Below are 15,304 nucleotides of genomic sequence, written 5' to 3'. Positions count from 1 at the left end.
CACACCAATTATAAGCACACCTAGATGTGCAGAGCAGAAGCACTCCATCCAGAATTTAAACCTGAAGTTGGTGGCATCTTTGCCAAGAGCCTCTGCTACAGCAGTGGGCCTGGCCCACTGCTAAGGTTCAGTCAGTGTTTCTTCAAGTACATGGTCATGACTCTAGCCCAAACTGTGAAAGTTTTCATCATCATAGAATGGTTTGTGTTGGAAAGAACCTTAAAGATTACCCAATTCCAACCTGCCTGCCACGAGCAGGACACTTTCCATTAGATGAGGTTGCTCAAAGCCCCACCCAACCCAGCCTTGAACATTGCCAAGGTTAGGGATTCCACAACATCTCTGGGCAACCTCTTACAGGTCTCACCACCCTCACATTAAAGAATTTCTTCCTTATGTCTAATCTAAATCTACTATTTTATATTTTAAAACCACTCACTACACTCATTGTTAAAGAATCCATACTCATCTTTCCAGTAGGTTTCCTTTACGGTTCAGGAAGGTCTCTAAAAGATCTCCCTGGAGCCTTCTCCTCTCTAGGATGAAGAACCTCAACTCCCTCATGAGGGAGGGTCTTCAGCTCCACAATCATCTTCATGGTCCTTCTCTGGACCTGCCTAAGCAGGCCCATGCCTTTCTCACGGTGAGAGACCCAGAGATGGATTCAGTACCCCAGTGTGGTCCCACCACAGCAGAGTAGAGGAGAAGCATCACTTCCTTCAACCTTCTGGTCATGGTTTTGTTGATGAGGCCCAGGATGCAATTGGCTTTATGGGCTGAGTGAATATTGCAGGCTCATGTCCAGTTTTTCACCCACCAATATATGCAAGTCCTTCTCCACCAAGCTGCTTCTGTGATGCACCAGTGTATACATCAAGACATACACGAGTACCTGGCTGGATGATGAGCTCCCACAATGGCCATACCAACACAGTTACCACTGCCCAGGAAAGGAAATAGGTGATATTGGCAAGTGTGATTTTGGTCAAGGAGCTGCTGACCCGCACGTGTGAGCCCACCTCCCATTCAGGCCTGCTGGCTGGGTGGCAGAGGAGCTGTGCCCTACCTGTGAACAGCATGAACAAGGGGAAGAGAAAATGGATTGGCAGGGCTGGGGTTGTTCAGCCTGGAGAAGGCTCCAGGGAGCCGTTATAGCAGCCTTTCAACACCTAAAGAGGGCCCACCAGAAAGACAGGTGGGGACTATTCATGAGGACATGTGGAAACAGGATGAGTGGCAGTGGTTATGAACTACAACAGGATAGATTTAGATTGGACATTAGGAACAAGTTCTTTACCATGGGGGTAGTGGAACACTGGAACAGGTTGCCAAGGGAGCTGGTAGAGGCCCCTTCCCGGGAGTCATTCAAGGTCAGACTTGATGGGGCTCTGAGAAACCTGATCCAGATGGGGTATGTGCTCACTGCAGAGGGGTTGGACTAGATGACCATTAAAGGTGTCTTCCAACCCAATGCATTCTATGATCCTATGAACCTCCAACCCGCCACGAGGTGCTCAGGCCCGGGCACGCGGCCGGGAGCGACTCGCGGCCAAAGGCCGCTAACGACCGCAGATGATCATGAGCCTGCCCCGCGGCGCCCGGCCCGCCGCGCACGTGGGGGGCGTGGCGCGGAGCATGCCTCCTTCCCCCTTCTAACCAATCAGCACAGCGAGAAGGAGGGACTCAAGAGAGGGCAACGCCGCCGCCTCAGCCAATAGGCCGTGCGGCGGCGGGGCTGCGGCAGTGATGATGGCGGCGGCGGTGGCGGCAGCGTGGGTCCTGTCTCGGGATGGGCTGCGCCTGGGGAGGTGGAGACTGTGAGTGACGCGGCCGCTGTGCGTGGGGGGCGGGATCAAGGAATCCCCGGCACCGCCCCTTCCCCCTCCCCACTGGAAGGCGTGGGTGGGGGGTCTCGCGCTGTTTCCCTTCCCCAGGCCGCCGCTATCCTCTGCCGAACTGGCCTTGCGCCCGGTCCAGTGGCGCTCGGGGAGTAACAACAGCCTGAGCGGCGGGTCCGTGGAGGCAGGCCGGAACTGGGGGGGTGCGGCGATGACCCTTTAGCCGGAGTGACGGGGGGTAGGCCGCCGCGAGTCGGCGAATCTGGAGTGGGCCCGGCGGGCGGCGAGCCCCTGGTGGCTTGCGGGAAACTGCGTGCCGAGGCAAAGCCGGGGTGCCGTGAGCCAGTGGTGGAGAAACTGTGGTTCCCTGGCTCTGCTGCTTCCTTTCCTCGCTTAGCCGGGCAGCTGCCGGCAGAACTAGATAGGGTCTAGAGAACAAGTCCTGCGAGGACTGTCTGGAGAAAAGGAGGTTCGGGGAGACCTCGCTGTGTGTACAGCGAGGTGTAGGGTGATGTCTTTTTCCAAGTAACAAGTGACACAAGGAGGAAACAGCTTTAGAGTTCAAGATTGGGCATTAGGAAAAATGTCTTCGCTGAAAGACTTGTCAAGCATTGGAACAGGTCACCTAGGAAAGTGCTTGGGTCACCATTCCTCAGGGTATTTGAAAGACCTGTAAATGTGGCACTTAGTTGGTTTAGAAGTGCACTTGGCAGTAGTAGGTTAATAGTTGGACTCAGTGATGTTTTTAAAGGTCTCTTCCAACCTGAACGATTCTATGATTTTGTGAACCTCTTCATGGTTGTCTCTGCCTTTCTTTCCCACCCTTAGACAACTGCCTGCTTGTGCTCAGTTCCTCCCTGTGAGAGGCACTGATAACATCCTACACCCAGGCCCAAGGAATGTGAAAACAGAAATTAGTTTCTTCCACTTACCACAAAACTGTGTTTGCTTGGTTGTCTGCTTTAGTACTGCTCCTGCACAGGGAATGATCTAGATCTTCCCCATTCCAGCGCTGACCAGGCGTTTTCCCAGTGGTGGACAAATGGCTATCAGGCCACGGCCTTCAGGAAAAACTGCATTGTAAATAACTGGTCCTCAGGCAGGTCAGTTCGCAAAATCAGTCTCTGAATGGCATATGCTACATAAAACCAGAGCTCCAACTCTTCTTTCTCCTGGAGATGTAACCCATGTAATCCAGAGTTATTCTGATAAGACTCATTCCCTACAATGTGTCCTGCTCTTCAGACCCTATTTGTGCCATGTGAAGAAGCTGAGGTGATCTGTTTTCAGAACAACCATAGCACAGAGTGTAGAAGGTAAAACTCTTTCTGAAGAGAATGCAGCTGTAAGAACAGCTTCATTCTGGCTCTTCATAGCTGAAACCAGCAGGTGCTTCCAGCATCATGGTTGGAGTACTCAGCCATGTTCCCAGTGCCTTGATAGACTCACTGATACTTTGTGCTCAGCAAAATCTCCCATCTCTGGAGACTTTCAAAACACCCCTGGACATGTTCCTGTGGGGCTTGCCCTAGGTGAACCTGCTTTGGCAAGGGCGTTGGACTAGATCATCTCCAGAGGCCCTTTCCAATCCTTACCATTCTGTGACTGATTTTAAGATCTGTGTGGTTTTGCTGCCCAGCCCTCTGCCTGTAGGTGCATGCCTGCATAGTACTGGCAGGCAGAGAATGGCTTCTGCAGTGTGATTGATTGTTGAGTCTGTGCAGATCTAAGGGAGATTTTCAGCAGCACTTAGAATAGAACAGAATAGAATTAACCAGGTTGGAAGAGACTTGAGATCATCGAGTCCAACCTATCATCCAACGCTATCTAATCAATTAAACCATGTCACCGAGCACACCATCCAGTCTCTAATTAAACACCTCCAGTGATGGTAACTCCACCACCTCCCCTGGCAGCCCATTCCAATGGCCAGTCACTCTATGAAGAACTTCCTAACATGTAGCCTGAACCTGCCCTGGCGCAGCTTGAGACTGTGTCCTCTTGTTTTGGTGCTGGTTGCCTGGGAGAAGAGAACAACCCCCACCTGGCTACAACCTCCCTTCAGGTACTTGTAGACAGCAATAAGGTCTTCTGTGAGCCTCTTCCAGGCTAAGCAACCCCTGCTCCCTCAGCCTCTCCTCATAGGGCTTGTGCTCCAAACCCCTCACCAGCTTTGTTGCCCTTCTCTGGACACTTCTAGAGGGAGAACAGGTTTTTTTAGTACTGATATTAAGCAGGCAATCAAATGTTAATTCATTTTAATATTTAAAGCTTTAAATTCTTGTGGTCTCTGTTGAGAGTATGATACTGTAAATATTTTATAGTTGACCGACAGGAGTATGCAGTCTGTAACATGGATGTTACTGTAAACATGTAATATTGATGCTTTGTGCTCTGCTAGAGGCAGTGCAAAGAGCCCATAAAATCTGAATCAGTCTTTTTTGTTTCCACAGTATGGTATGTCTAGCACCCAGGGTCATTTTCCCAGCCTCCCTCCTTCAGATTACTTTTGCATCCTGTTTCTGAAGAAGATGCATACACATCTGTGCCTTTTCCCACCTCCCCATCCATATTAGTATGGAATCATAAACACTATTCCTTGCTCTTTCTGCTCATGAGGAATTCTGAATATTTATACTGTAGTGAGGAGTCTACACAGTGTGAGGGTAAGAAGATGATCACATTTATATGTGCATGGCACCTATTCAGAGCTGGCAGAGTAGGGTGACAGCATGTCCACAGTGAGGCTGCTGTCTTCTAGCTGTGGCAGAAAGGACTTCTTGGCTGGTGCTGCCATAGGATAGGACATGGCTGATGAGCACCACAGTCCCCTCACTTGGCTTCCAGGAGATGTGATAGCCTGCCTGAAGTGGGAATTGCCTTCCCATTGTCATCAGTGCTGCTGTGGAGCCTGAGAGGCAACCACACAGGTGGAGACCACAGAATTTGGGGTACCCAAGCAGTCAGAGACCAGAGCAGGATAAAGCATGGGAAGTCCTTGCTCACCTCTGAGTTGGGCAACTGCATAGCTATGTGCAAGGAGGAGAGAAAATACAGGGATGACTTAAAATGTTGGCAATCAAGGCATGTACAAATTGGGTACATTTAACTAGCAGCAATCTGGGATTTGGCAGGAGTTAGCAGGTGCTGATGAGTCCCAACGCTGGTGCCTGGGTTCCACAGTGCTCATTTCCACGTTGTTGGTCTGGGACTCGAATTACTGCAGGTACCTCCAGTGTGAATTGGCTGCCTTTCCAGGTACTGCCATCATCTTTTTGCACAGATATTGCTGTGCCTATGAAGCCACTGTGCAGTGCTGCCTTGAGAATACGAACAGAGTATTTGTGTCACTACAGGCAAGTGAAACCTATGGTACGTAGAGCTGGTTTTGCTCACTTGTGACATTCCAGAGCCTTTTGGGCTTTCCTTGCCTGTGAAAGAATTTTGTCATGTTGGAAGTTCATAAAAATTCCTTCCAGCTGTTTATTAATAACAAATGCAGCTGTTGATGTTGTCAAGAGTTTCAAGTGTTTTTAAAAGACAATGCTGGAAAGCATTTGACTGTGAAAGCTTTCTTACTGACTGTCTCGGTCCAGAGGGGGAAAGAGACTCAGTTCTTTGGAATATTCCCACATTATGAAATTAGAGACACAAATGAGGCCAAGATATCAACAGTGAGGCTTTTTATTAGCTGAATAAAGTGGATGAATCAGAAGGGGAGAGAGAGAAAATAGTGAGAGGCAGAAGAGGGAGAGAGAGGAGGAAAGGAATTATATTACCACACCCCTCACCCCCCAAGACGGTTTGGGTCTGTGGAGGAAGACTGCTGCAGCTTTGTCATTGAGGAGATGTTGTCCTTGCTGGCTGTGCTGTGCTCTGAGCAGCCTCTTCAGCTCCATGAGTTGTAGCAGGCAGAACTTAGGATACGGAGAGAGGGTTCCTCTTGGTCTGCTTCTTCCAGGCTACATGGTAATGACTCTGTCATTTTTTCTCACCTGGTATTCTCTCCATTTTTCTTCAGAGCAGCATTGCTTTTCCTTCTCTCCTGTTTTCCTTCCCCCCCTCCCCCCCCCCCAGCCAGTAGTTGCTCAGATCTTTTATACAGTTTTTTAGGTATGTATATTCTAGAGAGTATCAATAGCAGTGGACTATGTCCATTATTTCCAGGGCAGCTGCAGTCTGGTGAGCAATCTTTATCTATGCCCCTTCCAGAGAGTCGTTATCCAGTGGCAACTGCCCAATGCACATCAGCTATTGTCTGGGCAAGCAGCAAAGGTGATTTTATCTTTGTTTAGTCACATCAAGAGAGACAAAATTTAGTCTCTCACACTGACTGATCTCAGTAAAGGGTTCTCTCTTTGCCTGCTGATTATGCAGTAAGAGCATTGCACATGTGAGTGTCATCACTTGTTTGCCCTTTGCTAACCACTGTGCACAAGAGGGTTTTTTTCACCTGTATTTATTTACATGGCATATTCTAGTTAGATCTATATCTATGTGCCTGTACTACGTCAATCAAGTGGCATCACTAAGCTCACATCGTGGTGGAGTGCTGCAGAATATGGAATACACCTTGTGGGCACAGAGAGCATAATATATTAAAGGTGCAGACACCAGCATGCCTGCTAGGAACAAAGGAGCCTGATAAGAGTAATAACCCCGTGTCAGATATTGTTCAGGGACTGCTCCTATATCATCTAAAATTGGGAGTTTCTTCTGTCATCTCTGACTGCCATCTTCCTGCCCAGGAATCTACTGCTGCTCAGCCTAGTGTTTGACACTCTCGAGTTTGTGTTTACTTGGCAAATTAGTGATGATGTTGTTTTGCATGGATTGGACACTGGAGGGTGCTAATGCAATGGGAGCTGAAATGGTTCATGTAAATTAAAGAGTTCCCCTTTGTTAGTTGTGAAATAGTTTTATTCTTTGTTGCAGTGTTTAAATGAAAAGACATGAATCTTGGTCCCTACCAGTAGCTGATCCTGCTCAGCGTGTGTGGAGCTATAACCAAGAATATCAATAAAGTGTTAAGTCTGTAAGGGATTTCTTTCCCAAACCTCTATCAAAAAAAATCACTCATTTTATGTTATACACAATTTTAAGCATGTCTTTTGAGATTATGGCCTCGGGGTGAAATTTGTTTGAAAGTGTGACTTTCTAGTGATAAAAACGTTTTATCTGGCAGAACTGTTGAGATGTATCTACAGAATCTGCTTTTCTACAAGGTCACTTTGGTTCACCTAAACTAATGTCATGTTGCTGGCAAGGTGAGAAACTCATAGTGGCTCACATGAGGGAAGGAGAAGAGACCTTGAACACAGCTAATTGAGTCCCCAGTGTTGCAGTCTTCTCTCTGGAGGCGGACCTGATGGAGCTTCAGTTTACCTTGCAACCAGCATCACTGGGCTACATGCAGCAGAGTGTTCAGGATGGGGCCTTTTGTCAGCTGTTGCTGCTAGGTCCGGTGAAGCATGTTACAAAGTTGAGATGTAGCTGTGGTGTTCCAAACATTTTTGCAGGTTAAAGTTATATTGGGAGGTCTTATGCCAAAGAAGGTATTATCTGTCCACACCGCTCAAGCTTTCTGCTGAACCAGGTCTCTTCTCTGCCCTTGACAGAAAGACGCAGAGCCAACATAAGCTCCCTGTTGTGCACTCTGGCAACTCCATACTCGGCATTAAGGACTGTGAAACTGCTGCCTGAGCCAGTTCTCGTTCTGGCAGCAGCAGAGTTATGATGGCAGCTAATTAATGCTAATGAGAAGCAGGGTGCAAAGCGGAGCGTGTCCAACTAATCGCTGCTGGCACCCCAACTAGTCTGCTCAATGCTAACGTGGCTCTGGACAGTCCTGCCTGGTCCTGTGCCTTTGTGGATCTGTTAGCCCAACAAAATTCATAAAATGCTTGAGCAAGACAGAACTGGGTATAAATACACTTTCCTTAGAAGTCTTTCTTGTTCAGGACAAGTGGCAAATGAGTTACTCATTCCCCTGTGCAAAGTTGGGCTGTCCTGTCCTGAAAATGCTACTTTGCTGTTCTCTGTTGCTCAGGTTTTGTTCCGTCCCAGGTGTTGCACTTTGTTTACATATGGCCAGTTGAATTTTTCTTTTTTCTTTTTTTTTTTTTTTTAATATGCATAATTTTTCTCCAAATTCCTGCTTGAGCTGAAGGTTCATATGAGCATAGAGAAAGAGCTCATAGATAATGGAACTAGAATCCTCAGCCATCCTTTTCTGGTACTGCTTGAGACCTGCTGTTCACCTTACAAAGTTGCTTGATGGTTTATCAGAAGCAGCAGAAACATACCCAGCAGAAAGTTTACACTTACTTTGCCAAAAGAATTTTAGTAGCCTACCAGAATAAATGGGGATGTGAGCAGAAAAGCTTTTTAAAATCACTGTATTAAGTAACAATACTGAAGACAGCCTAGTTAAGAGGCAATAATGTAGTCTAAACGCACACAAAATTACCTGTTTGGCAGTGTATTTGTCATCTTTACAAGCTTTTAAGAGAAGACCACTTCCGTTGGACCTTCATGCTTGTGAGCAGGGAGCCAGGGTTCTCCTCTTGGCATCATTTCAAGAACCAACATGCTAGTTGTGGTGCCAAAAGGATTTGCAGTTGTGCATTTTATGTAGGCAGTGTCCTAATTTATCCCAGGAGACCTTTCTTCAGGAGAGAGGATTAATGGACCTTTCACCAAACCTACTTGATCACATTGGGTTTAAATGCTACCAACTGCGGGATGCTGTCTTGAGACCCAACGCCACTGCTTCTTTGTGGTCCTGCATGGGATTGGATGGCATTTATTTCCTTGGTGGATGCTCAGTGCCTTCCGTCACTGAGTTTTCACAGGCTTGTGCAGTATTTCTTGGCTACTCATAAAGGCTGGGTGGCTGGGGTTTTCATGCCTTTAGGGGCGATTGAGCAGCTGTACTTGAAGTCTTTTCTCTAAAGAATCATTCTGGCAGGTAAAATCCTCTTGATGCTAAGAGCTTTGCAGAGATTCTATCACAAACCCCTGTATGGTATTTGCACCTGTCCTCTGCTCCCAGTGGTGGTCTCTCCCATACCCCTTTCCCATGCCTCCATGAGCTCCGAGTCCTCGTTTGGAAAGGGGAAATACTTGATTCACCCTTATTTTGTCAGACAGGCCGTCCATGGGGGTGTTTCTCCAGCCACTGCCCTTTTCACACCTCCTCCCACCCTGCACAGCCATGGAGCATAGCAGGTCTGCAGAACTTGCTGCACGTAGGTCTAAAAGTCAGCTGCATGGTTACTGAGACCCTGGGTGTTGAACAAGTCCTTTTTCTAATTTTCCTCTTATTTTCTTGTCAGTGCTCTTTTACCTCTCAGGTCTTCCTGTGCTCTTTAAGTCTCCTAGCATTATTGGTGTAAATGGAATTTGCCTGTCCCTGTGAAATGGCCATCAGTGTGACTGCTTGCTTTGCCTTCTCTAACCTTTTGTGGGCCAAGCTGACCAGTTGTCACAGGCTGAGTGGCCAAACTTGTTTTCTTGTTGGCTTTTCTTAATTAAAAATGTTTGGCATCAAGGGCTCTGCAGCAATGAGAGGGAAATGGTGAAACTTTGAAGAATTTGGTGCATAAAGCTGATCTCTAAATTTTAATGTACTCATTGCACTTAAACAGTTGATACATTTTATTATTGAGCTTTCAGGTGACCTAATTTCCCTTAGTACTGTACATTTAGCTTTATACATCTGCACCTAATTTGTAAAAAAGGACTTAATGAGAAACTTCAAACAGTTTAAATGTCAATTACAAAGAAAGCGAGGTTTTAAAGTTCCAGTAATCTGTCCATATTGGTCATCGAAACATGATCCCAGGTGGATGTTAATTCAAGACAGATGGCATTCCAAAGGCACAATTACAAAGAGCTTATATATTTTCAACACTAACAAGCTGTCATACTGTGTTGTAGCTACACTTCCAATACTGTATAGCCACAATTGCCACTTTATCTGCTGCGGACTTGGTAGTAGTAAAGAAGTTTGATTCCCCACTCTTGATATTGTCAGTGGGATTTTGTAGGGGTGTTAGTTGGCGTGAAAGTCTTTAATTTGCTCAGTCTGTTGGGGGTGGGGGGTGGTGTTTGTTTTAATGTTTTTTAAGTTGGTTGAAATGCCTTTCAAAGAAGGGAGAGGAAATACTGGATATGGGCATAACAAGGCTAGCTCATCGCAGGCATATTTCTATTTCCTGGCAACTTCAATCTTTACTGCTGCTAGGCAATAGCTATAATGATTTGTTAAAATTCCCCAAATCCTGGATATTTTCAGTTTAAAAAAACCTTTGGACTAACATGTATTGCAAGGGATTAATAATGACTTGACTTTTGATGGTATAAATGGGCAGCAGCTTGGCTGTAGCCAGGCCGGAGTGCTACACCCTGTGCTTACGGCAGTGCATTATTTTTATGTTTCTGAAACTATTCTGAGCCCAGAGTCAGGGGTGGAAGGGCTGGACAAAGCAAGGTCAGGTAGGACTTCCCTTAGACTGAATCATCCACACGGGATGTAGTTGATCTAGTTAAAAATGTCTCTACATCTTGCAGGAGGGTTAGACTAGATGACCTTTAAAGGTCTCTTCCAACGCAAAGCATTCTGATTCTATGTGATAGATGGCAAGTTTTGTTGTAAGAAAGATATTGTGTAGTTACTAGTTAGTAGTTGAGATGGATGGTGATTTGTATAACTGAATGAAGAAAAATAATTGGGCATAATTTCCACTGATTTTTTTTTTTTCTTTTTAATTGGTTTCCTGAAACCAGGTCACAAAAAGGCAAGACTTGCACAGCTATGACTAGACAATGTTTTAATAGGCTTTAAAAATACTGTGCTGTTAGTGGCAAGATTAATAATGCTCTGCAGAAAGGTTCTTAAGCTCCTATGGGCGTGTGTATCTTCTAAAGAAGTACTGAGAATGCGGAGCTCGTATTTCTGCTAATTTATCTACCTTTCACTGGAAAGTGACAAAGAAAGCAGAAAGGCTCAGATGCTTCATACTTGGAAGGCGGGAGTTAAGTGGTAAGGTTGTGCTCTTGAATTTTTGTTTTTCATTACTGAATGTTGTAGTTGTGGGTTTTGAAAGCAACTTACCCAGCTTCCTTTTTGGAGGAGACGCAAGTGCTATTTGAAATATGCAGTTCGCAAACAAGCCAATGGGACCCTTGAGCCACGCTTGAAACAAAATGCCAATTTTACCTACAGTTTTACTAGGTTTCCTGGTTTATACAGGGGCATTTGAATGGCCGCTGGTAATTGTTTTTAGCGGGGGGGGGGGGAGGGGGGGAAGTTTCAAACAAAAATGAAAAATGCAACCCAGAGCTCATTTGTGCTGTATTTGACATGCCACGAATCATTAAATCTTTATATAAATGCAGAAATAATTTGTAATAAACAAAATCCTTTCTTTTTCTTTTGTTTTTTGTTGTTGGAAAGACTTCTGAGTTTTTGTTCAGACTGCTGAGGTACAGTATGTTTGCCAAATGTCACATGTTATTACCAGAATAGGAGAGGAATCAATTAATGTCTTAATTAAATATTATGTATAATTCTTAGGTGTCAGATATATTTAGTGGTGATAAGTTAATAAAATGAGGTGAAAACCAGAAGAAAATAAATAAATACTTCCATAGGGGGTTCAACCTGAATTTGATGCTAGTGAGTGGTGTTGTTCTCAAGGGGTTTCTCCTCATATTTCCCCAGCGCTTATTGGGGTAACATACTGCAGTCTTTTTGTTTAGATCGTGCTTCACTTCTAGAGTTAACTAATTGTTCAAGCCCAAGTGGGAAACTTTCTTGCACCTGGAAAATTAGGAGAGCAAAAGCAAGAGACATGTCCACATCCTTTCACTGGTGGTTCTTCACCTGTGAATTTGAACTGCAGTGGTAATAAAAGTTTTGTGGACCTCATTTTATGTGAGATCATTAAGCAACGGGAGAATTCAGGACTAGCTGCCCTTCATAATTCAGGACACTGAAAGGTGCCATTTATAAGCTCAAAGTGCCTGCACAGGAAAGCAAAACAGGCTTGTAAAACCCACACTCCAAACCCTGAAATGGAACCAGTTTGTACTGCTGGGTTGCAGCCTTGGACTGGCAAAAATGCAAAGATGGTGGGGATTTGGTTTAAAAAAAAAATAAATAATGGAAAAACACCTGCCTCTAGTAGTTAATGTAACAGCCTGGGTTGTCACACTTCTTGTGTTGATAGATCTTTTGTCCAAAAAAACTCCAAAACATTACAGGCAGTGATCCCAGTAAAAAACCTTGTCAGTTGTACTGCCCATGTGTTGATCTTACTATCTTTCCTACTACAGACTACTGTGTTGCTGAGATGCTAATTTGGCTATAAAATATTATTTTTTTTTCCTTTTTAATATTTTGCAACTGGTAACCTATGCCCATTATGGCAACAAGGAATTTTGTAGGGCGATCTCTTGCCTCCTTATTATGAGCTTGAGGAGGAGTAGCAGTGTGCACAGCACTTGAAATGAAGAGAGGGCTTCAGCAAAGTGCTATGTGAGCACACCCAGTCTTCATAAAACTGACTGTTAAGGCTCTAAATGTGGAATGTAATCTCCTAAATACATAATATGCTGCAGCTTTATGGACCTAGGAAGACTGAAAGGCACCAGAGCAGCAGCCCAAGGAAACGCTGAGTCCAGTGCTGATTCCTAGAGCAGGTACTGCTTTCCCTATGTGTTCCTCTGTTACTCTTCAAATGAGAGTTGGAGCAATCATTTTTATGTTCATGACCAAACTGTTGCAACTGCTACCTAGAAATGAGTCTGAAAATGTCTGGGGTGGAATTCTACTAAGTCTCATTAACGTCCCATGAGTAAAGTTACTTGGGTCCCAGTTTGCACTGTCAGAGCTTAATTTCCTGTGAAGACAAAGCTGACTGCACATCAGGTCTGCCAACAACATCTTTATTTTATTAATCTGTTTTAGTTCAATACCTGCATGTTTATGCATGCTGATTTCAGCAGTAACTGGCTGCATGGTGTGGTATCCAAACTGTCATCTCTGTGTATGTTGATCACATAGGAGCCAGAGAAACAGCCATACTTCAACAACGTATTGATGTTATTCCATTCTCTCTTCTGTTGCCTGGATTGACGTGCTTGGGGCCTCAAACACTGCACAGAGTTTGCTATGACCCCAGAGCCTTTGCAGAGTCAACTGCAAGACTCAAACATTTACATTCACTATTAAAAGCCAGTTATGTGATTGTTTATGTTGAGCTAGGTGCTTTGGTGCCTGTAGACATGCAGTTACTTGACAATTTAGGGTTTTTTTCTTTATAGTCAAGATGTGATAAACAATACTTGACTCTTTGCAAGTGGTCTTGTTGCTTTCCACTTGGATTTCTGCAGAACGATGGGAGTCGGGGTTTTCCAGCACTCTGTGGGGAAGTGTCTGTGGCAGCATTCTTGTTACTTAAATATTTCCTTTATGAAGGCCATACAATTTCTAGGGCACATACCATCAGCATATTTTTAATGACCTTTTTTATGGTGCTTTTCATTTAAGTTCTCTAATTTGTAGTGCATTTCTAATTTTTGTGGGTTCATTTATTTATGTTTTACATACGAGTGCATGCTTTGTGGACTTACTGTGTTAAACATTTCTTCTTTTTTTGTTAAATCTGTAGCAACACTAAAGCACTGAAGGTGGGTTGGGTCACCACCAAATAGTGACTTCAGCATACTGGAAGTATAAAGGCTGTTTGCTTACTGTTTCATTTGAGAAGTTGATGGATGTGAAAACCATTTAACAGCTGAGGGTTTTTATTTTTTCCCTTTCCTGTTAAACATAAGCTACCAAGGAAATTTTCCTACTGCTACACGCTGCAATATGTCAGAAACACCGTTATGCTGTAGTTGCATCATCATCTAAAGGAAAAATTGAGTGCAGGTTTGAAGTCGACAAGTGATGAAAGTAGCCCTGAGGTTGTCAATTAGAAAGCACAGGCCTGGAATTGATAAGTGAACGGCCAGTTCCCTTCACACCCCCTAGCTTTGCTGCTTGCTCCTGCCTTACCTCGCAGCAGCTTTACTGCTCAGAAGATAAAGAAAAGGTTCCCACTGGTTTGTGTCCCAAAATTTATGTCACTAGTATGATCCACTTAAATTCTTGGCTGATTGCAATGTTCTTATTATGGACAGACAGCTAAACAAGAAGTGAGATGCAGCTCGACAAGCTTATAGAAAACACTCTCAAAATTATGACCCCTTTTTGTCATTTTTTTTCCTTCTTTTTGTTTGTTTGTTCAGTTGTTGAACCCTTAACATTGTTGTTTCAGATTATTCTCCTACAGTACACACATCTATCAGCACTGCATAATTTAACTTCTACCGTATGTTTGTTTGCAGGCTTTAAAACCTGAAATTTAATAGCAGCCCGTTGGAGCCTATGTAGTTCCATTAAAGGCAGAGGGCAACACGTGTGGTTTTTCCTGAAGGGAGACACTGGTTACCAAAGTTTATTATATAATGTAATATAATACATAGTGTTTCTATTTTGCTTGGGCAAGAGGGAGTTAACATGTCATTTCTCCTAAGGAACACATGGGTGTAGATCAAGAGGTAAATTATGGAAAGTAATAAACAGGATTTATTCAGATTTTAGTCATTCTTGGTGGGCTGCGTTGTGAGAACAACAGTAACTGTTTGAAAAGAGCTTTAAAGTAGTACTAGAAGTGGAATATAATCCAAACAGGCATTATGCTAAGCAAACATGTCATTCATCTTCAGGTTTTGAAAACTTTATGCACAAATGTGAGGTTTTAGGACTTGTAAAGGGTCACAGCTTGCGGTTTTCTGCTCACAGCACAGCTGCTTCAGTGACAGTAAAAATTCAAGATTTTTTTCCACGTTGCCTTGTCTCAGCCTAGAGCCGATGAGTAACATTCATGAGTATGAGAAGGTAGTTTCTAAGTCATTTCTAAGTATATTCAGGTTTTTGAGCTTTTTGGTGGTTTCACAGTAACTGGCAAACATCTGTTGGATAATAAAACAAATTGCAGTTGCTACTTACCTGCCACAGTCAAATGAAACCGTGAGCTCCAAGCATGGATTGCTGCTCAGGAATCCCTCTCTCCTCCACCCAGATTTCAAAACATGAAGTAAGTGATGTGACATTGTACTAAGCAATTCAGTGTTGGATGGTGCTCTCAACCTGGTATGATTGCTGTGCCCAAGAGCCATGCAGCAGAGCCCAGTGCTTCACTGGAGAGCTAGTACATGATTTTCCAAAAGCATATGTTCCTTCTGTGCTGTACTTTGACATACTTCTTGAGATAGATGTCTCCTAATACCCAGGAATAATGAAAATACATAATTAGAAGCCTTGTTTTCTTACACGTTGTGACTTTGGTGGTTGTAGTGCTACAGGATAACCTATCTTGCAACAGGCCACTGCAGGAGGTTTTCTCAAGATG

At 44.3% G+C, this 15,304-nt stretch overlaps 1 protein-coding gene across 4 annotated transcripts in view; it reads left to right on the top strand.

The window, feature by feature from the left end:
• Nucleotides 1–1,731: 1,731 nt before the first annotated feature.
• The window catches only part of CLYBL (citramalyl-CoA lyase), a 216,290-nt gene continuing 202,717 nt past the window's right edge, over nt 1,732–15,304 (top strand). For all 4 annotated transcript variants that reach the window (XM_068164468.1, XM_068164602.1, XM_068164535.1 and 1 more), the window contains exon 1: nt 1,732–1,817. In XM_068164468.1, coding sequence (XP_068020569.1) covers nt 1,747–1,817 — 71 coding nt within the window. In that variant the 5' untranslated portion in view covers nt 1,732–1,746. The remainder of the gene's footprint in view (nt 1,818–15,304) is intronic.

The sequence above is a fragment of the Melanerpes formicivorus genome, unplaced genomic scaffold (genome assembly GCF_026170545.1).
Source record: "Melanerpes formicivorus ecotype bairdi unplaced genomic scaffold, bMelFor1.0.p_v2 SCAF_1, whole genome shotgun sequence".
NCBI lineage: Eukaryota > Metazoa > Chordata > Aves > Piciformes > Picidae > Melanerpes > Melanerpes formicivorus.
Note: the sequence above shows the minus strand (reverse complement) of the source record. Positions and strands in the feature narration are given on the sequence as shown.